We start from the raw sequence: 27,687 nt of genomic DNA, 5'->3' as shown, positions 1-27,687 counted from the left end.
ACAGCGACCCCCGCAGGTCCGTAGTTGTATTGATTCAATCCTGTTGAAAAGGAGAGATTTTAAGTGTCTGTCATTGGTCTCTACAGGTAACAACATAAAACAATACACACTTAGCCACACACCTCGAAAGAATTAATAAAAACTGCAATAACAACAACATTATTATTATTATTATTATTATTATTATTATTATTATTAATAATAATAATAATAATAATAATAATAATATAGAATTTATTAATGATAAGTTTACTGAGTTTGCATAAATAACTGCAAGGCAAACATTGACAAATCGCAGTGCACATCAAAGAGAGCAGAGAGACGAATGTTACCGTTTTAGAGCATTGCGCGGTTTGTCCCTCGTCGGCTGCTGTAAGCCGTCCAGGAAGTCAGGCTATTGCTGTATTGATTTCATTCATTCAATACATTTGTGCATGTAGTGTGAATATTACAACATTTGGTAATAAGTTCATTCATTCAGAATGCGTAGGAGAGCTGAAGCTCCGTCATCAGGCAATGAACCTGCCGTTGCTAATAATAAGGTAACGTAACGATAGCAAGCTGTTTGTGGCTACAGGTGACAGTTCTGCTGGCGAGTATTAGCTGACTGAGTCTACAAGCTAACGTGTGTTTCGGTTAGGTAGATGTCTGCTGGTGATATTTATATTTATTTGCTCTTACAGTGGTTTGGAGCATGAACCAGTTTCTGTCAGCTTTCCATTATTTTGTCCAAAGAGAAGAGGAGCCAAACCCCTTAAACAAAACTGCACTATTTACAGCTTTGTTTGTTTGTTTACGGCTTACTTACGGGTTATCTAATGAATATTTTACTTTCAAACGAATCATTGGCAAGCGATCCTCAAAAAAAGAGAAAAGGAAAATAAAAAAGAATGAATAAACGATCTAAGCAGTAACACTTTTGGGCCTGACTCTACGACTGAGGTTAATAAAATCCAACCTCCACACTTTTGAAACATTTCAGTGTTTAATTATAAATCGAGATGTAGAAGTGAGTGTGCAGTCAACGTTACATTTTCTTTTTTGCATAAATGAGGTTCCGGATCAAAGACGGCCCAGCCAAGCTGAAGTCAAAGGCAGTGTGTCTTACAGCTCCGTGCTCGTCAACATTGGGAAGTGTTTGCTTGTGATCATCCTCGTCCCTCCGTTCCTCAACTACGCCTCCCTTCAGAGAGAAGCACAGATGCTCTTGCCTAAAGGTTCACTCATCTTAAAGTCGTTGTTGCCAACATCAATTTTATGTTTTTCTGCAAAATGTAATGTCATTACTTATTAATTGCGTAATTTAAACAGTTATGAAGTTCTCAAAGCTGAATGAGAAGCACTCAGCGAAGCCTAATCTTTGATTCAGTTTTTTCCCCATGTCTTACATCCAGATGGCCAGATTGTTGATGTTGGTTTGGGTCAAAAGATGCATCTTTTGTGTAAAGGACGAGGAAAACCAGTTGGTAATAAGCTGCCTGTATTTTGTTTTCAATTAGTTTTTTCTGGCACATGGCTCTGTTTTTTAGCTAAGCTCTGCCTGATCAGTCTGTTTTCCTGTAGTTATACTGGATGCACCAACTGGAATGTCCTCAGATGTTTGGTTTCACGTTCAAGAGAATGTTGCATCGCTGACAAAGGTGGGGGTTTGACTCACTCACATTACAGAATTAAATGGGTGTCGTTCTGAATGATACTGTGAAATGTTATAGCATTTTATTAATATGACTGAATTTAATATCTCTAAATATCTGAATTAAATAGATCTAGATTAGTCATTTTTGCCATATGCTGTACATTGAGAGTCAGTCAGTCAGCAGTCACACTGGCTTTCCCTCTGACCACCATGGTGAACTTCCCCCAGAATCTGCGACTACAAATGTGGCTGTGTTTTTGTTGTTTGGGTCGTGCTGGGACAGCCCTTGCAGTATCTCTGCCAGCCTCTGTCAGCCTGGTCTTTCTGCCGGCAGAAAGTCCAGGCTGACAGCCTGCCCCATGTTGTTTGTCTGAAATGTGACCCAGATGAAGTCATAGCCATGTTGCGGAAGGGCCTGACACATAAAGTGAAAAAAGACTGCATAAGCAACAACAAGAAAAACAAACATACAGAGCAATGTTTACGCTTGTATCTGGATCTTTTTAGGGCTACTCAGCCATCATGCATTTTTAAAGCGCTTGAACGCAATAAGGCAGGTCTGGACTGTTCTGTAAGGTGAGCTTGGTGTGACTGAAAAAAAAATCTTCTCGCTGTCCTTGTTTGTCACGCTGCTCAGGTGTGTACATACGACAGAATGGGCCTGGGCTTCAGCAAGCGGCTGATGCAGAATGAAACCACGGGAACAGAGAAGGTTTGGGACATGTCAACGACTGGACGGTGAGCGTGCTGTTTTATGAGACCGTCACTCTGAGCGGTTGTAACTATAGACGGCATGTAGAAGACAGACATACGCAATACAGAAATGCACTAAACCTGCACTATTTGTAGTAGGTGATGGGAGAGACAACTCTGGTTGTGAAACACATCAGGTAATATAGAAGTTTATGAGAACGTGCTCCACCTCTCACTTGAATTATTACATCACGAAACATTTTCCTGATCAGTTTGAGGTCACAACCTCTAGTCTCAAGTCATATTTAATATAGCAGGATGTTGATTGTTGATTATTATCCCATTTAGAGTAAAATACATGATAAAGCTTGGCTTGCTTTATTGCTTACCTAGTGGCTTGTTTTCCCCCTGTTTTTCAGTTAGGGCCAGCAATCTGTTTAATAATAAATAAATAAATAAAAAAGATAAAATAGCCAAAATGCCATATTTAAGCCTTTAAAACAATAGTCTACAAATCAGTGGGTGACCTCATCGTAGCTGCAAGATTCTTGTATATGCAGTCTATATTTGTGACATTTAAAATGTGTGTTAATGCCTGCTGCTGTGCAATAATTTTACACTTTAAAACTGCGTCACAGTTAGGATTTGTCTTTTTAAATTCTTGTAATTTTCTTTCTAAATGAATGAGTCTGCTGTTTTTCACTTGCGGGGCCTCCTGTCTCATATATAGGCTGTTGTTGTATTTGTAAACTCAATTTGTATAACTTTAAAAGATGAATTTTCTGTAATACTGATTGCAGGAGGCCAGCATCTGTGTGGAACATACCTGGTTTAATGGCACCTTTTCAGTTTCTATGGCGACCTCGTGTAATGTTTGTATCGGTGTCAGGTCATTGTTTCTCAGCGGCGCACGACGGAAAGTGATATGGGATTTTGAATGCCCGTTTTATTATAAACCCACGGTTGATATCTTCTCTTCTTGCTAAAATGCTAAAGGAGTTATTTAAAACCTTTTCGCACTACTCTGCTCTACATCACACGCGTTGGACGAGGTGCTCAGTAGAAGAAAACGTACCTGTTTTGATGATATGATGAGGCTCGTGACTGATCTCAGTCAGAGTGAAAGCAGAGACAGCGGCAGCTTTTCTAGCACGCTAACCTCCCATCAGTTTCCCATTATACAAGAGTGTTACCCACAATGAGTAAACAAACAGAAGAAGCTGCTGGCCACTCAGCTTGACAAGCTCTAGCTACTGGGAGCTATGGGAGAGAGACAAGCGAGGCAAGCGCGCTTCCAGCAACAATAGCAGACTGTGGCAAGGAGCGTTATGACACAACACTGTCTGAGATGAAAGGAGAGCGGTTGCTTTCACTTTGGTATGTTTTTATTTATGTCTATTTTTTAGGTTTGAATAAGCAAGCACTGCTGACTTTGTTGACCCAGCGGACCGGTTAGCACTGTCGCCTCAGTCCTGGTTTTAAATCTTCCCCGGGGCTTTTCTGTGTGGCGTTGTCATGTTCTCTTCTCATGTCTGTGTGGGCACTGCAGCTTCCTCCCTCAGTCAACATTTTATGACGAAAAAAACCTGTCATCATCAACAACCATGCCATGCTGAAAATCACCTTTCTTCCCTATTATGAATCTCAAATTGAACTTAAATTTTAATAATCTTCTTCGTCTGTAATAATCACGATTCATCCGACTTCTTTGGAACTGTGATCTACAAGATGTTGAATCATGGGGTTTACTTTTTCATTGGACTGCACAGTTGTCCTGTGTATACTTTCTTTTTCACATGATTATCTACTGAGTAAATCAAAGAAAACAGAAAGACAGAAAATGGGGAATATTCTACTTTTCTATCTATTAAAAAACTGAGAGAAAACCCTTTAAAGGTTTCTTGGCAACAGGCAATGTCAGGCATTAATTTTAACCACTGAGCAAAAACGGGCCTTCTTTTGTCTCTTGCAGTGAAGGAGAACAATCCTTATAAAGCATTTTGTTTGTTTGGTATGGTTTTACCTTTTTAGACAACAATTTATGCAACCACTCTCCAGAACATTTAACTCTTTGTTTCCAAAAAGAAACATTTTGCTTCCTTGATGTGACACAAAGCAAAGACCCCAGTACAATAACATCGCAGATTTCACTCGGTGCGTTTGCCATAGCAGAGTAAATATTCACAGGGAATCAGTATTACTTTGATAAAGTAGCTGTTTGGGACTTCTCATTAATGTTCTAGCCGGAGACTGATGTGTGCACATCCTGCTGAACACACTCCAGGCCTCCCCTGCGTCACGCAGCCACAGGATTGGGCTCTAATCATCCTCTCTCTGACATCGTAATGCGTTTGTCGAGCCTTAAATCTGCCTAAGGAATGAGCAGCCGTGATTTGCCGACGGTCAGCAGTCTAGTTTAGTTTGGCGTCCAGCCCGGGGGAAGTGGTCGGCTGCCTGTTTGAGGTGCAAGCAATCAATTTCCCGGGATTCAATATCTGAAGAGGTGTGATGACTCCCTAACCTTAACCTTGTGAGTCTTGTGAAATCTCTTCGTTTCAGGGTGACACCTTGGGTTTGATTTATTAGCACAACAAACCCGGGACGAGCAGATGGCTCTCGCTGCGCCTCATGTAATGATGATGCTCCCCCTGATGATTTAAGTTTGCTGGTGATTGTTTTTCCTGCGGTGTTTTGCAGTGGAAGCGAGCCAGCAGTCCCCCTCCGTTATGCTGTCATTTGGGTTTTTCAGCAGTGCTGTTTATTTTGGTGCCAGATCTGGAAAATTAGACATCAGAAAACTAAAGATACTGCTGATTTGATTTTTTTAAAAAACTGTTTACATTCTTTATTTAGATTATTTTTGCCTCTTGATATAATAATAATAATGGAAGCAGATTAGAAATTAATGACATTACTGCAGTGCCACCTAGCTAAACAGATATGGTGGCCCAGTTTGCGGTGCATCCTGGTTGTGTGCAGAAGCTCACGAGTGTCGCTGTCTTCCAGGATGGTGGATGATCTGCACCGGCTTCTGGGGGCTGCTGGGATAGTCGGGCCCTTTATCCTGGTGGGCTCTGAGCTTGGCGCACTCAACAGCAGATTCTACACCCACATTCATGATGTGTAAGTACTGCAGACCAAAACTGAGGATTTTGGATGAGGATTGGCATCTAATCCTCCACCCACACCACTAAGTGTTTTCTCAGAGTTACATCAGTTTGGTCAGATTAAACACAGTGATGCCAGTATTACATTATGGAGAAGCGGGATGGTCTGTTTAAAAACTTTAGATTTAGTTTGTTGTTTTTTGGATGAAATCATCTGTAAGTACAACATGAATTCTCTGCTGAAGGAATGCATTTTATACATGCAGTCATGCAATTGGTGCAGAAGAAAGTACCTGATTGTGTTTGGTACCAATTTTCTACAGAGTTTACTTTGCAAAATGAATTGGGAACCAAAATCACATTTCACTATTGATCGGTCTGTTTGGAAGCTATTTGTCGAAAGGAATATTCAGACTTTATTTCACTTTGATTTGGCCACAAACTGAAGTGATTTCCACATCTCCTCCATAAGTGGGAGAGAGTAGACCTGAATGCATTGAACAGGCTATAGTGACAGCAGCACTCCTTTATATGAGTGTGCACAGCTAACATGAAGAAATCCTGGCTATGTTGAACTTGCTTCATAACATAAGAAAGCGGCATTAATAGCAAATTTCAACAGTCTGCGGATCAAAATCATCTTCTTGTGCATCTCCAGGCCACTTTCACCACAGCTGCTGTTTTAGATGAAGAAGCGTGATAACTAAAAACGTAAAAACCCTCAGTTGTCAGTTGTGTATATTGGTACACGAATTTAATTGAATTGTGTTCTTAAAAAGCTTTAAAGGAAACCTGATTATGGACACATGTAGGTAACTTTCTTAACATTAGCATCAGTAGTTTAAATGTGATGTAAAACACTTTCTGCCATGGTTCTTTACTGATGGTTGGAATGGTTTTGGTCCCAATCTGTGAAGATGATTGACCATGATGAATGTAGATGATAGCAGAGGTGGGCGAGGGGAGAGGAGGGTAAAAATTGGTGTTGTTGTAAAAGCCTCCGCTTTCTGTCATCAGCTGTTAGTTTGATCCACAAAATTGCCTCTATCATTTTATGATAAAATCTCTTCTAACAGCAATTTCAAAGATGAATATATACAGTCAAATCTTTTAAGTAAGACTGCATGCCTGAAAATTTCAGGGTTGTGGAGAACCAGCTCTCATCATCAGCCATTATCACTTTTTGCGTGACATTTGGAGATATCGAACAAATTTAAATTAAATTTGCAGTTCTAAAGGAAGCTGGATGTTTGCTTTAAGCCCACGTTTAAGGTCCGTGGTGAAATTGCAGGGTAGGCCTCAAAGTGAAAATGGTTCGAAAGGGGCTTCTAGGGAGCAGCTCCTTTGGAAAGTGCCCGGACGCGTGGCAGAAGATGTCCTTGAGGGGGATATCGGCCAAATTTATATGACTTATTTTGGGGAATTTTAGCGGCTGATTAAATCACACCTTCTGTAGCTTTTTGTCCTGGGACACAAAATAAAAACTTGGAAAATGTATAACTTTAATCTGTATCTTGCAAGTCCCTCAACTTTGTCCATGCTATATGTTAGAGACGACTGTATACTGTGGATTAAGACATACTACACCACCAGCCTACTGTGTGAGTAACTGACTTAAAGTACAGCGCTGGTGGTAATGAATGTCATGCTAAAGATAAGACAAAAATAAAATGTGTGTTACTATTTAAGAGTCCTTCATGTCCTCAGCAAAATTTAAAGAAAGCTCATTTTAAAATTGGTTGATAGACATTTAGGAGTTCTTGACCTCGCATGTTAAAATATATCCCAGTATACGGTCCCATCATCTCACATGACTCACCCTTTTCAGAGACAACGAGGTGATTAACGTGACAAGCAGCCCGTACCAGGGATGAAAGATTTAGGATTCAATCAGGCACAATGTTGCTGCTGTTAAGGGAGAAAATTAAGAAGTGGTGAGTGGATGACACCTTTCCAAATGGAAATATTACCTCGGGATCTGGTGTATGCGTGTGGTCATCTGTCTGTGGGGACAAATCTCCAGGAAGACAAATGAGATGGCGCCATCCATCTCAAGCTCATTACTTCCCAGGCCAGGAGGGTAAAGTGGACAAGAGTAGTCAATGAGTCGTTCTTCATCCGACTGTGTGTGTGTGTCCTCTTGTTGTCCTCAGGCAAGTGTCAGACCTGGTGCTGATTGATCCCATCCCAGAGGACATTTTTGAAGAGGACAAGTGGAAGGAGTACTGGTGAGTTTGTAGTGGAAGGCTTCAGAGGACTGAGTCGGAAGAAGAAAAAAAAGTAAAGATGCAAAGGAGAGAGAGAGAAGATGGAAACATGTCGAAGAAGCAAAAACTGGGAAGGGATGTAGAGTGGGAAAGAAGATTGAGAAAAGAGGAGCGTGGAAAAGGGAGCGAGAAGGATGATAACAGCTCTGAGGGGCAGAGAGGAGGCAGATAAAAAAGCGAGAGGCAGGGAAGAGGTGAAAAAAAGGGAACTGTATCAAGAAAAAAGAGGATTAGCATGAGGGGAAGGGAGGCAGAGGCGCTAGCGAGTCAAACTCTTCCCTTACTGGCATTTATGGCAAGAACAGTTGATTATTTTTAATGGGTGGGGCTCATTAGCATGATTAATTGGAGGCCACAGAAACTCATTAGCTGATTGCACTCACTTGAGCAGGGAACAGATGAGGGGGAAGCCGGGGTTGTGGTGGTGGTCGGAACTGAGTGACAGACAGTGGAATAGCTCTGCTTTAATCCTCCGAGCGATATATGTCAAGTCAGTGTCACAGCATATATCTCATTATGCATTAATTATCATACGCGAGGTGTTAAGTGGGGGGTTGGTTGTTATTAATGATAAGCAAGAGTTCAGAGCAGGACTGTTGGTACCAGGTATGCAGTGCTAACTGTGTTTGTTTACAAGTACGGAGCATGGAGTGAAGCTATTAAAAGGTATTTCTCTGCTGAAGAGATTAGAATTAATCAGATGTACAGTTTTGCCACTGGGATGGCTACGTGATAAACAAACCTCTAGAGTGCAGTTTTAGTGTATTTGTTGTCACCAGGTACAAAACAGAATTTCATGCTCAAAACCTGAGAGACATTATTGTTTCATTGGTAAATGATTTGAAATGTATTTATATTTATGTGCATTTTGTTTTCTTTACGTGGTCTTGAACAATAGTTCTTCAGACTTTCTGAAGGTCTCTGAGATTTTCTTTAGACGTTGGCTGCTTTTTCACTCACTCACAGTCCAACCCTTAAATCCGACCATTTCAGTCAGAGTCAAATATTAAATATATTTAAAAAATATTTTTTTGTTTGTTAAGCTACTTCAGATGGACCAATGGGTCATTCAAGCATAATTGAATGGTTCTAACTAAAGGAGTGAACCAGCGTGGTGTGTCCACATAATAGACAACACAGAACCCAACAGCCTATACACCAGCTTGTTGTAAAACGCATCATTTTTTTGCATTTCGAACATTTTTGAACAACATTAAGACTGTCTGTTTGCAATCAGTGATTCCCAAAGAACTATTCGCTGAAAACTCAGCTTATCTTTCCATGGTGTGCAGTGTGTCCTTAAAATAATGAGGAAACTGGACAAGTATAGGACAAAAGAAATGTCGGGCCATCTGCAGAACCTAAATGTTGTGTACTTAAGAAATAGAAGAAAATACAGCAAAGACATGACACAGCCCTTGAGATATTCATTTGGATGTTCAGTTGATCTTTCTATTGTTTACTGAAGCTTCATCAGAAATGGTCTCAGTGGCTGTCAGGAAGCTATTCTTCAAATCAAATCATCAAATCAAAATTTATTTATATAGCACATATTAAAACAACAGTGTTGACCATAGTGCTTCACAGTCAGTAAAAACACGAGACAATTAAAACAAACAATAAAACAGGACAACAAACAATAGGTAACAACACAATAAGCTAAAACAGCCAACTAGTTAGAATCAAAGGCCAAAGTAAAAAGATAAGTTTTAAGACGTGATTTAAAAGACTGGATAGACTCGGCAGTACGAATATGTACAGGGAGGTTATTCCAGAGTCTGGGTGCCACGGTTGCAAAGGCCCGGTCTCCTCTCGACTTCATTCGAGACCTAGGTTGCATTCTTAAGGAAGTGAAACAAGGAAAAAAGGCCTCATTACTAAACTGGACTGAAAGTCAGTAAGAAAAAGTCTGATGGAGCGATGAAAAGATTTGACAGTTGCCAAAATTGAATTATGAGTGTAAAAAGTTCCCAGCAGAGCGTTGAGCTGTGTGAGGTGATCAGATGTGGATGATTGGTGTACACTGAAGCTTGATTAAAGAAGTCCATGATTTTTTACGAGTACTGTGGTAGAGTTGCTTTGGTATAAATTGTTTCCACCATAATTTTATACTTTAGACACGCTTTCATTAACATAACTGAATAGAAATGAGCTTTATAAAAATAACATTTTTTTTATTTATTTATTTTTTTCACCAGAGTTGATTAGTTAAATCTTAATTAAATTCTGGCCTTATTAGAAATCAAACTCGCTTGTAATTATTCACAGTTATCCAAAAGTAATTCTAGATTTATGCCCCAATAAAATTAATTTGTATCGTACAAAAATAATCATTTTGAGGGACTACATTGGTTTAGCATAAAATAAACTAGCCTGATACTGAGCTTTGGAGAACCACAAGTTACCATTAAAGGTTTTAAATTGGCAAATAAACATGTTTATCACATCTTCGTTTCCTGTGCAAAAATTCTGCTCGTATATCTTTGTACAGATATAATTAATAAAGGATGCAAGGAGAGGCAAATCAGTTAGAACAGATGCAGACGTAAAGGACTGCGTATGGCATAAGAATGTAAATAACAGGATGGTAAAATCAGTGGTGAAAGGAAGGTTATTTAGTTGTTCCTAAGAAATGTTGCAACCACAGCTCTGTCTGCCAGTATTAGGCCACAGCCTGTATAAGGATGAGTGAAGGCAGATAAGAAATGGATCCCTGAAAATGGCCTAATTTGTACGGGACTCAAAGTGGAGCAGCACCATTTATCAGGGGTATGTGTTCAATTATCCTCTGATTAATAGGCATTCATTTCACTGGGTACATGACACGGCAGCAACGATCCAATTACTCTATGGCTGATTTCATTTATATATTGCTTCTCCAAAGACTTACATTTAGTCAGTTTAAAAAAACAGCTCCATCATCTGCGCTTTGATTTCCATGGATGACTATGTAGGAATGAGGGAAACTGCACGAAGACCCAAAGCATGTTCAGCACCAGTCCGCTCACGCCAGCGTCACCACACCACTGACATTCTTGCGTTACTTCATCATTTTCCTTGTTTTACCTTGTTTGTTTCACAAACTTGCATGTCTTCTCTGTCTTCGATGTAGATTTATTAGCTGTATGACGTCTTATATTATTTGGTGGACATGATAAGTAATGCAGGAGGGAGCAGGACTGCACCTGAGCAGGATTGTGGGGAGACCGTATCAGCTTTGCTCTGGGACTGGAGGATTTACACATCAAAGACCAGCTCATTAACAGAGGCTCTCTCCCAAAATTAGTTCTGTTACATCCTACAAAATGAATCGGCCCCATCTCCTGAGAATGCCATGTGTGTGTGTTCGTGCGCGTGTAGGCGTTTGCTTTTGCACACTTGTTGTAAAGGGTCAGCTTTCTTACTTGGGATTTTGGGCTGCAAACATCGCAGCATGTGTCGCTTTGCTTGCGAGCATAGATAATACCGCCTGATGAAATTTCAAGCAGAGGGTCTATCATTGAGATTAGGAGAAGCCTCGGCGTACGTCTGGACAAATTGCATTCGGCACAAAAGCCGGCCACGGGTCGGGGTCACTCGGCACCGTCCGTTTTTGTTTCACCAGTGTGAGCAGAGAATCATTTTCGTCTTTCCACTTGAAAAAGGAGCCTTATTTCTTTAATTTAAACCAATCTCTCAGTATCTGTTTGTGTGAGCATGTTAATAGATTGGAGTGTGAAATGCATTTCTGAGGCTTTGGTCTTGCTTTATCTGGACTTTGAATATAAAGGCTTTTTTTCATAGACTGAAAAAAAATCAGATAATCTTTTATTTTTTATTTAATCCATAACAGCAGCATTACATGACTGATTGGTCTGAATACTGAACGTTTACTGACAGTGATGTGATCCCATGTAGTGATCTCCATGACATAATCATGCCCATTTTTAATCCAGTGCTGTGTCAGGGCATTAAGATCATGGGCACTCAGTATTCATTTTTCAGCCTTGAGATTTCTCCAGATTTTCTGAATCTTTTGATGATATTATATCCTGTCAATGAAGCGATATTCAAAGAAAACCGTTCTGAAATTGTTCCACAATTTTAGAGATATGCTTTTTTGCAGTTAATGAAACTGACCTCTCTAAGATGTTCTTTTGCTACCCAGTCGTGTGACTGACATGTTGCCAATTAAAGTAATTAGTTGCGAGATGTTTTCTTTTAGTACAACTTACTTTTCCAGCCATTTGTTGCTGCCGTCCTAATTTTTTCAGATGTGTTACTGCCATCTAATTCCAAATGAGTCAGTATTTTTTCAATATACCTTCTCTATATTTATTCCAATCCTCTCTGTATATACCAAATCCCTGTAATCTTACCTCGATATCAACTACTGGTGTATTTATAGGTAAATAATACGTTAAGCATTTTCAGATCGCACAGCACTTAATTCTTGCAGCTTATTTTGAAGGCTACAAATATTCAGATGAGCAATTTTTAAACTTTTCTTTTAAAGATGTCTAATAGCTTATAGTTTAATTCCACTGGCATCCTGATTTTAATATTATTACATTAAGATGAGCCACCAAAGTTTCTCTTACAAAGAGCCAAGCGTAGCCGCTTACAGCATAACTGCCCTTTGCTCTAGCGTCGAGTTCAAGTTCAAACTTCCTGTAGCCGTTTCAGCAACACGGTTTCTAAGAATTTGTCCTTCATGTGCTCACACACACCACAAGACACATCCAACAAAACACAACAAGGCAGGTAAAAGTTCAAATCTTTTCTTTCTCAGTCATTCATAAACAGTAGTGTGTTCCCATTTTTTTTCATGATGACTTCCTGATCCTTGATCTACAGGAATTCACTAAGATGCTTCGAGCTCTTATCTACGTCTCTTAACTTTCCCCAGTCTATGACTTTGTTCAGTTTGAACTTGATTGGCGTCCGTTTTTAGCCTGGTGATTAGTAGTTCACTCTGAGCAATCTCAGGTTATTCCATCAATCATGTCATTCCTTTTGCTTTGTTTTTTTTTTCAGCTTAATCCAAACACTCGACTAGGAAATTGGTTCTTTTGTTTTATGAATCAAGTATTGTATCTGTAAAGAATCTAAATGGTGATTCTTCTCTTTTTAACTCCTCATACATTTTCTTGCTGAGCAAGCATTTCTTTGAGAAAGACCGAATGTACAAACTCTGCCTCGGTTACAGTCCTCTCGTTCGTCCATGTTGTCTGTTTTTTCTCATTTCCTCTCTTTCTCTCGCTCTGTAATGATGGATGAAAACTGTGCTGACAGTCAGACTGCCCTGACTCTCTAGATGGCCATTTAATGATCAGAGATTCCAGCTGGAATGAGACAGATTGGTTGGTGTTAAGTACCAAAACAATTACACTAACAATGCTGCATTTAAAGCAAGAGTTTTGCTGTGGTTTTACACACTCCTGTCTTCTGCAGCCAGGCGTGCACACGTGTGATATAAAACTAATTTAAGCCATTGGGAATATATTTGCTCAGAGAGCAGAAACGGAGGGGAGTGGTCTTGTCTAATGGGATGGTCCTTCTAATGAATGCTGATTGACTGACAGACGCTCCGTTTTAATGTACTATTACTGTGTTTAGTGTAACTCAGTCCTCAGAGGAGCACTGCTTGAACATCTCTTTATCCCTTTCCTCTCAATCTCAGGTCTTTTAAGTGTTTCTAATTATTAGGTGTGTTTTTAGTTTTTGGTGTTTGAATCTATTATCATGTTTAGAACAGAAGAATTCCATCTGAGACCGTCCCAACAAGTTTATGTGCGCGTGCTGTATAAATCCAGCATATTTTCAGTGCATTCTGTTGCTGTAAATTAGAATACATGATGCATGTAAAGAGGAAGATGAAGGAGGTTGTTCTGTAGAGTGTCTCACTGTGGGCCTGACAGCTGTGGCAGTGGGCCTGGATCTAACCCTGAGTGAGTTAAGAGTCCCAAAGTGAAAATGACACTTTGTGCACCATTCATCATCCCGCTGCTCATTAATATTCTCCACAAAGCACGGACACAGACAGACTCCGAGTCATGATAACACAAACATTTATGCATGCACGTACTCTATATTTGCACATCACACGCTGCTGGCCGCACAGCGTGCTGCGTTGTGCAGCAGTTAGACACGTTTCGCAGCTCACCTGGAGCCTGCTCTGCATGACGGGCAGCGTATGACTGTCGTTTTGATTGACGACCCTTCGGCCGCTCACAGCTGCTGCTGGCGTGATTTATAAGCCAGACAGGTTCAGTCCAAGTGTTTCCATCCCGTCCACCCTGTACTTCGTTAGTGGATAAATTTACAGGCGTAACAGAATTTTCTCTCCTCCCCCCTACTTCTGTATGGTCCCTTCCCTTATTGTGATATTTAAACCTTCCAATTATACTCAGATTGCTACAGCAGTAATTTAATACTTTAAGTGGCGTTATGTAATCTCTGAGCTCTCTTGCTCCCTGTCTCCTTTATCCTTCGTTGGTAAACAGCAGCAGCAGTGACGACATGCCCACTTGCCCCCTCAGAGCCCATTCGCTTTCAGCGTCAGTTTGCGTTCAATAACTCACTGGAGAACAGCCCTGCTCTAAAACCTCCTCGGGGATCCTCTGCTGAGATTGGCAGCAACCACCCAGCCCCGGGCTGCTGTATGGTGGGAGCAAGGGAAGGGAGTAGAGACTATATTTAATATGAGGAAATATGTCTTGGGGTATGTTTTGTCACATGATAATAAGGCTAGTCAAGTTACACAACACAGTTTCTTCACATATACAGCATGGGTTCTCATCCATTGCTTCATAAGTGTGTCATTCATTATGAATCACACTGTGGTTCTGAAATGGCTCCCACTGTGGCAAGAGCTTCCTGCTGTCTTTCCCTGACTCAGCTGTTCACTGAATCCCCGATGAGTCAGGAATGCCAGTTAATTGTAATTAGAACCACTGTAAGCGTAACTATTGCTGTTATGCTGCGCTAATGAAACAGGGCTGTCCCGGCCCCTGTGTATTTACCCCAGTGTAACCTATAGTATTGATGCAGGGAGGAGGAGGCAGGGAACTGACCGTGGTGCAACACTGGCACCTTGTGGTTGTGCTCAGTATTACATGTCTGTGTTTAACTTTTCCTTTTAATTTAGACAATTATTCCAAGTTATTATGCTCTTATTTCCTGTTTGGAAGGATTCTTAACACTTAAGAAAATGTTTTGCTTGCGAGGTTTCAAAGTGCGTCTCGTACAAATGATGGGTTGGTAATCAAGTGAGATGAACTGGCTTCCAGAGCTGGAAGGAAATCATGGCTATTGAGGACTGATTGAAGACAGTGTTTTTATTATTGTTATATGTTATTCATTAGAAAAGGTGAAACGTTCAAAATGAAAAGTAGGATGTCACAGAACCTGGCAACCATCTTGGTAATGCCCCTGGGCACTTATTTGTATAGTTATTGAATCCAGTATTTAAATGAACGTTTTGAATTTTAGAGCTTAATGGCACTGGAAATAAACAACAATAACAACAAAGCTGCATGTATAGAATCACTAGCCAAATCTGATTTGGGGGGAAAAAAATCAAGATATAAAAAATATTTAAAAAAAACTCTACAAGTTGTTCTGAAAACAGAGTATGGACAGAATCAGCATCTCATACTCAGTTTTCCATTATGGATGCAGTAAGATGAGAATAACTGTAAGTGCTCTGACCTACACCTTTAAAACAATAATGAGTAAAAATATCTGCCAGCACATCGTTGAAAGTGTCGTGAATCTCTGCTGTTTGCCTGCATGCTCAGATTTTTCCCTGCGCTGTTGTTAATTGTCTCTTTGGGCTCAAAGAGCTCTCCCATACATTAGTGTTTGCTGAGTGCTGTCTCTCCCGCTCTAATGTCTCTGGAAAAACACACATTTAAGTGGAGCTAAGGGACTTTAATATGAAATTGGTTAGCAACAGAAAATCTAGCTGGAATTCTTTTACTTTGTCAGTGAACATCTGCCGATCCTTATGTTGTATTTCCTACCTTCCTAAAGCTAGTGTACTCTCTTTTAACGTGTAGTATGTCCAGAGAGTATTCATAGCACTTCACTTGTTTAACATTTAGTCATGTTACAGCCTTATTCCAACATAGATCTAATTTTCTTTTCACTTTAAAATTCTGCACACGAGACCTCGTAACACAAACTGGAAAGGTTTGGTTGAAGTTCTTGCAAATGTTTTCAAAATATAAAACAGTACATCAGTATCAATAACCTTTGTTCAGTACTTTGTTGCAGCAATTACAGCCTCAGGTCTTTCTAAATATGATGCTACGAGCTCTGCTCACCTATTTTTATTTATTTTTTGGCAGTTTCTCTTATTCTTCTTTGCAGACTCTCTCATCAGCCTGGATGGGGGAGTGTCAGTGCACAACTATTTTGAGATCTCTCCAGAGTTTTTCAATCAGGTTTAAGTCTGGGCTCTGGCTGGGCCACTTAAGGACATTCACAGAGAGGTCACTTCTTTGTTATGTTGGCTGCATGTTTAGGGTTGGTGTCCTGTTAGAACCTTTGCCCCAGTCTGAGATCCAGAGTTATCATCAAGGTTGTCTTTGTACATCATCTTTCCCTCAACCCTGACTAGCTCCATGATGCTGCCACCATCACACTTTACTGTAAGGATGATGTTGGCCAGATGATAAGCAGCGCCTTGTTTCCACAAGACACGACGCTCATCATTCAGGTCAAAGTGTTCAATCTGTGTTTGATGAGACCAGAGAATTTTGTCATGGCATGGTGTGTGAATATTTATGTGCATGTCATATTTCTATTTTAAATCGTTAATACATTTCCAGCAAACTTTTTTCTCATTATGGGGCATTGTGTGTAGAATTTTCCAGTGAAAAATTATTTCAATCTATTATGGAAAAAGGTTGAACTAGTGAGGCAGTGTAAATACTGTCCAGGTTTGCTGTAAAAGATGATAAAACATTATAAGAATCAAACATAAAAGCCGAATGTTGAATGTTAAAGGTAGAAATGTCCAGGTGTGATTCATTTCTATGTACTGAAGTATGTTGGAAACAGTTTGAATGTGAGTAGTGCTGCACAACACAAGGAGCATGCCTGTTTTATAAAGGTCGGGTTAAAATGTAAAGGTTACCTCACTCGTTTTTTAATGTGTCGCAAATACAACGTAAGAAGTGGCAAAATGTCACTGGGCTGAGGTCTTACTTTTTTCCTGTCCTTGAAGGAGTAGCACTTCCTGTACTGGCTCGTTTTTCATCAAATGTTAGATTTTCTATATTATTTCCATGTTTTAGTAAATTTTTTGGATGCATACAAAATATATACAAAAGGACAGTTTATTCAGGCTGGGCTGATTAATCTACACTGAAAGAGTCAGAGATAAAGGCCCCATCACGTCCACGTTTATACGCCTGCCTTTTTCTAATGGTCTCTACCATTTTTTTTTTCTTAAGAAATCTTCCTTCGGCGTAATAGTTAGGTGAGCCCTCTGTAATAGTCCGTGTTTAAATGTTCTGTGCTCATTGTAATAGTTGGCAGAAGCTCGTGTAATAGTTCGTGTTTTGTGTGTGAGCAGGCTCTCAGGTAACAGAGGCCCTGCATATGAAATGAGATGGTAATGAGGAGGAGGAGGGGAGCCTTATCACTATTGGGCCAAATTCCGACAGTGAATTGCGCAGTTGTAACAAAAGTAACAGAGCGTCCATTCAGCCTGCACTAATCCAGATGGGAAAGTCAAACAGCAGAAAGTCCACGGCACAAACTCATTTCATCACTTTATTAATTTAGATATTGCCTCCTCGCTCCTGTGGGGAGAAGGGAGAAAAAAAAAAAAAGAGCCCCTCTGAAATGACCAACATCGGTGAGGCGTTTTGCTCTACATGGTTCCCCCACTTCGTCTCCTCCCGTTATCTGTTTAATTCATCCCGCCAATCTTGGCTGTCTTTACCCACTAAATTTCCCTTTGACACGCATGCCTTGCTTCGCATAATCCTCACTCGGGGGCAGAATTAAAAATGGAAAAAAGAGGAGGGAATAGGACAGGTGGCTGGAGAATCCTTGAAATAATGTTCAATGCCAGACCCAGCAATGATTTGACCAGATTCGAATTGGAAGGCTGATAGGGAGATTTTTTTTCCACCCCCCCCCCCCCCCTTTATTTTTGGAACCAAGGGGCAAGAAAAGGGTGACAGGTGGAAAATGTGCAGAGAATGAGAAGTCCCTTAAGAGCCAGGTCGAAGAGTCAGTTCTAAATTGTGGTGCCAGAATGACTTCAGGGGAAAACTGTGGAAAGGGAGATGAAAATGTCAAAATGTCACTCTCCGGAGGTCTGATTTGAAAAGTTTTCTCTGTCTACTGAAGACTGAGAATTAGAGCAGTAGTTTCTTTTCTCCCTCTGTCTGTATCCATTATTGACCTGAAGGGTGCGTTTCTTCCACCATGAATATGGCAGATGTGTTATCTTTACACAGCTGCTGGTGGCAGCTGATCGTGCTTTCTCTGCTGTTATTTATCAGCTTTGTCTGACCAATCAGCGGTGATGTGCTTTGCTGGAGCAGAGCTCGATATGCCAAGCTACAGTTCTTTGGGTACCGCATATCAACAACAGGTCAGATGGGTTCGTTTACACATGAAAGGTGCATGTTTGTGTTGGTGATATGATGTGAGCAGGATAATGGAAGGGAAACCTACATGTTGTGAAGTGCAGTTTCTTTGAAGCAATGCTGCCTTGTGCTATTATAATTCAAGTATTGGTAAGTTTGTGGAAAAGAGCTGATGACATTTTTGATTTATCTGAGGTCAAAAATGTCAAGAGTCTAAAGCCATTCTAGTGGCTTTGTTAGGTTGTGTAAGAGCGTGTGTGTATGTAGGGGGGTAACACTACACGATGTTTGGAACTTTAGGTCAGGGGTTCGACTTCCAGCTGTCACAGGCCAAGAGGCAATGTACACCCTGGGCAGGTAACCCGTCTGTCACAGGGCTAACACAGAGAGACGGTCAACCATTCACACTCACATTCACACCTGCGGCCACCAATTAAGCCACTAACTGATTGTCTTTGGACTGTGGGAGGAAGCTAGAGCACGTGGAGAGAACCCATGCAAACACAAGGACACACGGAATGGCTCCACCCAGCTGGTGGATTAGAACCTTCTTGCTTTACATGCACACTGAAATGATGACTTCATCACCTTGATGCTCCAAAGTCTTTCTAAGTGCAGAATCGGACCGTGAGCGGTCACAGACCCTCAACTTCGAAGCAAGTGTTTCAGATGCAGCAAGACAGCAAATTCATTGGATGTGATGACAGTAATTTTCTTGCTTCAGCCTTCAGTGTACTGCAGCATAAAAGAAAACGACCCTTCTCCTTAAATATTTGTACAATAATACTCAATAGACATTTTCCTGATCAGATTATGGTCTCTCTTGCTAGTTTAAACTCTTACTAAATACAAGATGATGTTAATTTTATACAGGTAAAGCAGGGTTATACTTTACGGCCCTGCTATCTTGTGATTTACAAGTTGTTGCTGTATTGTAGTGACTTGTTGTTGTTGTTGTTTTCATATCTGATCCTGGTTTACAAGCCAAAATTGCAATAGCCAAAGGACTCAAAGAATCCAATTGGTCACCCTGCAGTGGCTGGGAAGCATATAACCACACATTAAGTGCTGGCCAAATTAGAATTTCAGATGAAATTCAAATTGTAGTTCTTTTGTAGCCATAGGGAGCTAAATTCACATGCATTTGACCTAATGAATGAGATTTGTGCATTTTCTGCCAATCTAAGAATGCCTTTTTTCAGTGATTGGTCTACTTTGCTCCAGCCTATTTTGAGGACACATGAAATATATGATAGTCATACATTCTTGAATACCTGGATTTGCCCTTTTGTTTGTTTTTTTTATTCTTTGTTTTAATAATTTAATATTTTGCAGTTGAAAAATTAACAATTTCTGTTATTTTTTTTAAATCCCCAAACCAATTATTCCATTTGTAAAATGATCAATACTTAAGTGTTTAACCGTTCCTTAGCTGGGTGTAACACAGGGGCTGAAAATGTATAGAACCTGTTCACAGTTGTTTCAGATGTTGGAACAGATAGGGCTATAACAGTGCTGAAATCGGATCCAGATCAGACTGAAACAGGTAGGAGTGTCTCTCCGTGCAGGGGTACAGATCTGCAGTGTGCGTGCTCTATGTAGGGGCAGGGTGCGGGGCACGGCAATAGCGGCAGCAGTGGCGAGTGGCACTATTGATTGGGCTCTGCAGGCTGAAACCAGTCAATTCAGAGCACCAGTGAGCCGAAACCGATTGGGGCTCCTGAGTTACAAAATCCTGCAGCTCTACTTCTATCACCTGCTAAAAAAGAAAAAAAAAAACGGTATTTCTCATTCCCCAGGCAAATGTTTTCAAAGACAAATTTTAAGATTCATGGTTGAAAAAGACTTGAGGAAAAGCAAATAGTATGTGTGACATCGCTGGAGTTGTTACGTGTGGCCTTTCTCAATCATGGCACCATTCAGAGCCTTAGCGTGCTGCTTCACGGTTTAAGACCATCTCACTCATTTACAGCTGTGAAGATTAGGTCTCTGAGGATGACCGCTCATTTAAAGTGTGACTGTTGTAAATTGTTAATTACATTTATTCACAAACATGATTCAGTTTTCTTATCTTACCTGTGTTATAGTTCAGAGCATGTAGCTTATAGCTTGTTTTATTGACAGAGTGCCTTAACTGCAACTGTAAGAACTTTTGAATCATTTTTCGTTTTGCTCTTTTGTCCTTTTCCCAGAAGAAAAAACACAGAACAAAGAAAAAAGCCAACTTAAACAGAACACAACACAGAATTTCAAATTGTACATATCTCTTTAACATTGTTTCTAACATGAGAAAGCGGTTGCTTTATGTGATAATCTGCGATGAACTGACATTACTACAACAAGCTAGCTAACTAATGTCATGTAGCATTTAGCAAATACGCGAGCTAAACATTCCCAATTGGATATTAAATCTGGGTTCATGAGGAGGACAGAAACATGACACTATTTTAACGGTTACTGTCACGCTGTTACCACAGGACTTTAAAAAGACGTAGCTGTTCTCCTGCTCAAGGTCTTGTCATTTTTTTCAGGTATGGTAAGGTGGTGCCTTCATTCCAAGCCAAGCAGTTTTCAGCGGCCACGGGGCTGAGCCGCATGCTGATCATACTGGGGGCCATTGAACCGACTGTGAAAGGCGAGAATGTCTCAGAAGAGGTCATTCAGCGACAGGTCAGGCTGACACACTATACAGTGTACATGCGTCTACAGTGAAGCACGTCCTCAACATTAAAACACTGAAATCTTGTGTGAATGTGACACAGCGAGTCCGGTGTGACTTTAAAGGGATTTGGGAGTATGTAACTAATGGTCAGGGTACAGAAGTACTATCATAACATGCCATCTTTGTAGGCTGAATACAGTTTTCCCCCTCCTCCTTTTTCATCTATAGCACGTGTTCTTTTAACTGAATTAAAATCAGCAGTAAAAATTGATATCTTTCAGGCATTCAAATCTTTTCCCTCTCACCTTTTCCCGTGCAGCCACAGGATGGCGCTAATGCGAGAACAATCGCGTCTCCTCCTCAGCAGAGATGCGAGTGGGTGATGATAGCAGGAGCGTTTGTCTTCATAATGTCAGAGACTGTGAATTTGGCATGATATGACACGAGACATTTTAAATAAACCAAAATTGAACCCGTCTCCTGGAGCTCATGCGTGATATCCTGCATCTCGTGATGCCTGCTATATTGTAAAACCTGGCCTTTTGACAGGTCATACGGTGAGTGAGGAAGACGCTGTTAATAAAAGCTACAAGCGTCTTTTGCTGTGTATTGCAGATGAGTTTTTTTCCCCTATAGAGGAGGGGTTATTTTGCATTCATCCATACTCAGATTTGTCTGTGAATCACACATACAGCTGTGGCACTTCTGCCTGTCATGAAGTCCTGTAGTCATTTCCACGTCCTATTGAAAAACATCAGAGGCTCGGGGGTAGTAATGGATTTCGATGATGAACAACAACAAGCCAGTATCTTTAAAAGCACGGAGAAATGCTCTCTACACACTGATGCCTGTATTAGCAGAAAAACAAAGGCCGTGACAGTCATGTCAGGGACATTAGAGACAGACTATTAGAGAGAAGTTAATTCCTGCTTCCTTTTTTTTTTTTTTTTAAACCCTTTAATGAACTTTGAGTGACATTTTTCTAACATCTGCTCACTCGTCTCCTGCAGTTGTCTGTGCGATGCAGTGACGTATGCTAGGGGATGAATGAGAACAGTTCGTTAAGACGCCTTGTTCTCTGCTGCCAGCCACCCACGATTTGATGGCAGCAGTGATGAGGGACCTATTTCAGCTTTTCAAGTGTTACAGTTGTTGCCAAGGAGATAAGGACATCATTGTGCTTGAATTCTCCAAGGACAGAAAAAGGTTTTTTAGACGGGCTAGTGAAGGTTATAATGTACACACAGAGACTCACACACACATACACACCGGACTCAATATAGCATGCATTCCATTTCTCAAGGGCATGTACATGTAACCGCTGCTTAATTGAACTGGACCCGAATTGTTTGCCGCAGTGATGAAAGCACCAAAGGGTGTCTGGTTTCATTGCGTGCAGGTGACAGATGAAGTTAAGGCGAGTTCTGCTCAATTTTGCAAATTCCCGTGAATTCTGAAGCGCGGTGAACTTTTTTCAACCTGAGAACAAGAGACAGATTTCAGAAGTGTTATCAGTTTGTTCCTTCTCTGAGCTGCTCTGCTGAATGAGATGGACACTGCCTTCACTGCATTCAGATCGGCTTACTATAGAAAACGTTATTACTACTTTTCCCATCTTTTACAAATTATTCTGCTAATATAATTTTTCTGTGGCGGAAAGAAAGAAGTTGGGGGCGTTTTTGTTCTCACTGAAAGACATTGCATTGTGCATGGAGCTGTTTGTCCAAGGATCTTGGGTTTTTAGACAAACATAAAAGGTTTGTATGAGTTGATATGGGATTAGAGGCATGTGAAGACGGGTAAAAAAGGTGACTGTGGAATAAGGTTATTCACATGCCCCCAAAATTGACTTGTTAATTCTTTAATTGGGATTGCTCAATTACCCATCAGCGGGTATGGGTACCTGCACATTTATTTATTTATTTATTTTTTACTTTTACTGTGCAAAAGTTATTCTAAAGACTCTTCAGAATTTTTTTCCATCATGCAACTCCAATCAATCTAGGGCTGCACGATTTTGCATAAAATGAGAATCACGATTTTTTGGCTTAGAATTGAGATCACGATTCTCTCACGATTTTCTTTTCCAGTATAAATATTTATTGCACTTATTAACTGCACATCAACTTCGTAACAGTTGAAACTGAACATAAAAACAATAAACAAACATAAAAACAACAAATGCCTCACGTTTTGTTGTTGCCGCAAAATGTTGTACTGCTTGAAATTCCGTCTCCACCGTTGCTCGACACTGCGTGTATAGAGCAGGTAGTGCAACAATAGAAAAATAGTTGCGGGACGGCACTGTGTAGCGTTTGTCTAGGGTGTTGATCATTTTCCTAAATCCCTCGTTTTGCACAGTGTTGATGGGAGCCATATCTTTGGTCAGGTGATAAGTGATAGCCTCCGTAATTTCTTTGAGTTCGACGTGTATAGGGAAGCGCTGTATAAGGTTCCCGTTATTGGTGTTTGGGTGGTTGACCGGGACGGATTTTCTCCTGTCACTTTCTCGTCATCCCTGACGTGCTCTCCGCTGTTTTTTCCCTGCTAATTTTAGCATCACACGGCACAGCTTCTGTGTCACGTGGTATAAGGCTCCGCCCTTGTCATTTGTTGAGCAGGAAGAGTGAGCGCTTGTTTTCATGCAGAGTACGTCCCGGATCAAAGTGCGGTACAATCGTCGTCGTCTTTTTTTTTTCTTTTTCTTTTTTTTTAAATCGTTGTCATTTGGAAATGAGATCGCACATAAGTATGAATCGAGATCGCGATTTTCTAACGATTAATCGTGCAGCCCTAAATCAATCCCATCATATTCATCAACTAGCACCACAAAGACTCCAAACATTGATTCAGAAAGAACACAGGAAGAATAGGGAGTCCTGCAACTGATGTGAAAAATTATGTGAAAGGCAAAACACAGGCAGGAAGTTTGGTTTAGTTTTTATCTGTAAAGTGCACTTTGTATGAAGTGAAGTGTACAGTATTTTTACAAACATTAGTTCGCACATTAGTGACATGAGTTCTCGAAAGGATATTTACTTTTAGTGTCTTATAATTTGCACAGAACTTTTTATGTATAAATAATTTTTTTTAATGCGATTCATCACAACAAACTAGGTCTTCTGTTAATCTCACGTTTCTTCATTTAAGGTCTGTCCGATTCATACACTCAACAAAAATATAAACGCAACACCTTTGTTACTGCTCCCATTCCCCATGGGATGGACGTAGAGACCTAAAATTCATTCCAGATACACAATATAACCATCCCTCCCAAACAGTGGTCACAAATCAGTCCAAATGTGTGGTAGTGGGCACATCTGCTATATTGAGATAATCCATCCCACCTCACAGGTGTGCCACAGCAGGATGCTGATCTGACATCATGAGTAGTGCACAGGTGTACCTCAGACTGCCCACAACAAAAGGCCACCCTGGAATGTGCAGTTTTGTCTCACAGCAAAATGCCACAGATGCCACAAGCAATGAGGGAGCGTGCAATTGGCATGCTGACAGCAGGAATGTCAACCAGATCTGTCGCCCGTGCATTGAATGTTCATTTCTCAACCATAAGCCGTCTCCACAGGCGTTTCAGAGAATATGGCAGCACATCCAACCGGCCTCACAACCGCAGACCTCGTGTAACCACACCAGCCCAGGACCTCCACATCCAGCAGGTTCACCTCCAAGATCGTCTGAGACCAGCCACCCAGACAGCTGCTGGAACAATTGGTTTGCACAACCAAACAATTTCTGCACAAACTGTCAGAAACCGTCTCAGGGACGCTCAACTGCATGCCCGTCGTCCTCATTGGGGTCTTGACCTGACTCCAGCTCGTCGCCGTAACAGACTTGTGTGGGCAAATGCTCACATTCGATGGCGTCTGGCACGTTGGAGAGGTGTGCGCTTCACGGATGAATCATGGTTCACATTGTTCAGGGCAGATGGCAGCTGAGAATGTCCCAGTTCTTGCATGGCCAGCATACTCACCGGACATGTCACCCATTGAGCATGTTCGGGATGTGCTTGACCGGCGTATACGACAGCGTGTACCAGTTCCCACGAATATCCAACAACCTCGCACAGCCATTGAAGTGGAGTGGACCAACATTCCACAGGCCACAATTGACAATCTGATAGACTCCATGCGACGATGTGTTGCACTGCATGAGGCAAATGGTGGTCACACCAGATACTGACCGGTTCTGGGTCCCCAGACCCCCAATAGCGCAAAAAACTGCACATTCCAGGGTGGCCTTTTGTTGTGGGCAGTCTGAGGTACACCTGTGCACTACTCATGATGTCAGATCAGCATCCTGATGTGGCACACCTGTGAGGTGGGATGGATTATCTCAATATAGCAGATGTGCCCACTACCACACATTTGGACTGATTTGTGACCACTGTTTGGGAGGGATGGTTATATTGTGTATCTGGAATGAATTTTAGGTCTCTACGTCCATCCCATGGGGAATGTGAGCAGTAACAAAGGTGTTGCGTTTATATTTTTGTTGAGTGTAGATGCACCCTCTATAGGAGCTTTCAGCAGTGGTATTTAACCACACAAGCCACACATTGCTGCACATCAGTGAGCCTCGGTTGATTGAGACCATGCTGCCGGTTTCACAGGTTGTCCTTCTTTGGGCAACTTTTGGCAGGTAAACTGGAACAACATGGCGACAATTGCAGATGTTATCACCCAGTTTCTTTGCCATCACAAGTTGGCCAATGTCAGAGTTGATCAGATACTTGTGCTGCCCATTTTTATTGCGTGCCTGAGAGGAAATCAACGGTCTGTTCAGATCTGTGTTTGGCTGGAGTAACTAAATGCTTTCAGTCTCAAACGGGGAGAGAATGTTTCACCTGTGCAGTTTTGATGAGGTTAACAAGGATACGGTGGATGTTTGCACGCATCTACCTGAATGGTTAGTTTAGTTTTTGTTAAATAGTGACCATCAGCGACCGTGTTTTTTGTTTGTGTTCTCTTTTGTACGGTGGCCCTGAGAGGTCAAACGCTCCAACTTAAGAAAACACCAGCAAAGAGAAAAATGCTGCAAAAGCTCACAAAACACAACTGAAGTTTTTGGGGAGATGATAACGTGACGAAAGTGCAGAACCGAAAAGTTAACAGTAAACAGCGAAGATGTAGCCACAATATGTTAGGAAAACGTGATTTTAAAACTCCCATTGCCCTTTTCTCCCTCACAACATCGATGAACTCTCTGAACTTTTAAGCGTGCCTCAGTGCAAACCTTCACTTTATTCCTTCTCTGTTTTTTTTCCATTTCCACTGTGTTTGTGTGTGTGTTTTATGTGCTTTGGCAGCGTTTTTCTATTTGTTGGTGTTTTCTTAAGTTGGAGTCCATTTGACCTCTCAGGGCTGCCGTACATTTCTGATAACTGTGGAAATTCTTTGTTTTTGTTAGCCTGTATTGATCTTTCATGGGTTTTTTTTCTGTTCCTACAGAAATACCTACAAAGTAACCCTGCGCACCAAAGTGCTGCTGTCGATGAGCATTACTTTCTGAATGAAAGTGCAGCTCAAGTAAGGTATGGTAAAGATATGTAGACGCTCTCCCCCCCCCAGATTTTTCTGGATGGTTTTGCACATTTGCATGTGGAATTCAAAGTGAACTTCAAAAATATTAAACAAAATTATTATTCTGTTTTTTTTTTTCTTTTTTTCTTTCAAAGGGACATAACAAAGTTTAAGCCCCTCTCCAGCAGGACATCAGTGAGCGTGCTCACGGGGGACTCCTTTGACATGCAAATGCCAGAACACCTAAACCGAGTGAGTGCCTTTACTGTAACTGCACAACTTCATGCTGCATCATTAGGTCTGGTACAGTGACTGAACAATGCTCTAATAACATGGTAAATCATATTCCCCATGCACCAGATGGTAGCGAAGCTTCAAAAGAGGTTTCTGGAGGATTCCTACCCGTCGGCCAATCACATTCACATAAAAGGAGCAGACCGGCGAATGATCTACAAGAAGCCATCTGCCATCAGCCAGCACCTGAGGAAGCTAGTCAACCAACGACAAGCCAAGCAGCAGAGCGAGTGACCCGTGTCCAAAATGTAACTACACCCCAGACATGAATGGAGTAATAAGACAATCAAGTTACTTTTTTTTTTTTTTTTAAACATTTCTTTGCAGCAATCTGGAACGATTGTCTACACGTCTGCTAAGGTTCATCAAGCAGTCAATTTCAGAACACACTTTTTTGCAGAGCTCTGCTTCATTGGAAGCTTTTTAATTGAAGATAACTGGAGGGTATTCAATGTGATGAAGTATTTCCTGTCTTAGATTCATCTTATCTTTCAAGTTGTTATTTCAGGCTCTTCACCTGATTGGCCAGTACCAAAAAAATTAATACATTATTCCTTATCAATGCAAAGGCCACACACACGTCACCGCTCAACCGGACACCTTTTCTTTTTTTTTTTAATCTCACTTGGTTCTGTCTTAATATTCTGCCATGTTATAGCCACAAGGGAAGATACATGGAGTCCTCTTGCGCTGCTGCATCACTTCATTTTGTTACTCGCATATAGCTGACCTCCTGTTTTTTGGACTTTTTTTTTAAAACTGCAAATGTTTTTCAAAAATAAATCTTTATATATATATATATATATATATAAGTGTTTGTTTGTTTGTTTGTATAACACTGCAGTGATCTTATTTTCTGGTATAGATTCATGTGAAAGAAACACCAGAAAGCACTG

At 40.9% G+C, this 27,687-nt stretch overlaps 1 protein-coding gene across 1 annotated transcript; it reads left to right on the top strand.

Annotated features, from left to right (window-relative positions):
- The first annotated feature begins 370 nt into the window (after positions 1-370).
- On the top strand, positions 371-27,199 carry LOC309717628 (uncharacterized protein). The gene is made up of 11 exons (XM_082552342.1): positions 371-542; positions 1,055-1,217; positions 1,395-1,466; positions 1,564-1,640; positions 2,274-2,374; positions 5,336-5,452; positions 7,590-7,664; positions 20,827-20,965; positions 26,426-26,508; positions 26,653-26,749; positions 26,858-27,199. The coding sequence occupies exons 1-11, from the start codon at positions 483-485 to the stop codon at positions 27,023-27,025; spliced, it is 1,152 nt and encodes a 383-aa protein (XP_082408468.1). The 5' UTR covers positions 371-482; the 3' UTR covers positions 27,026-27,199.
- Positions 27,200-27,687: the final 488 nt, after the last annotated feature.

The sequence above is a fragment of the Aulonocara stuartgranti genome, assembly GCF_965226115.1.
Source record: "Aulonocara stuartgranti genome assembly, chromosome: 11".
In the NCBI taxonomy this organism is placed as follows: domain Eukaryota; kingdom Metazoa; phylum Chordata; class Actinopteri; order Cichliformes; family Cichlidae; genus Aulonocara; species Aulonocara stuartgranti.
This window is presented reverse-complemented; position numbering and strand designations above follow the sequence as displayed.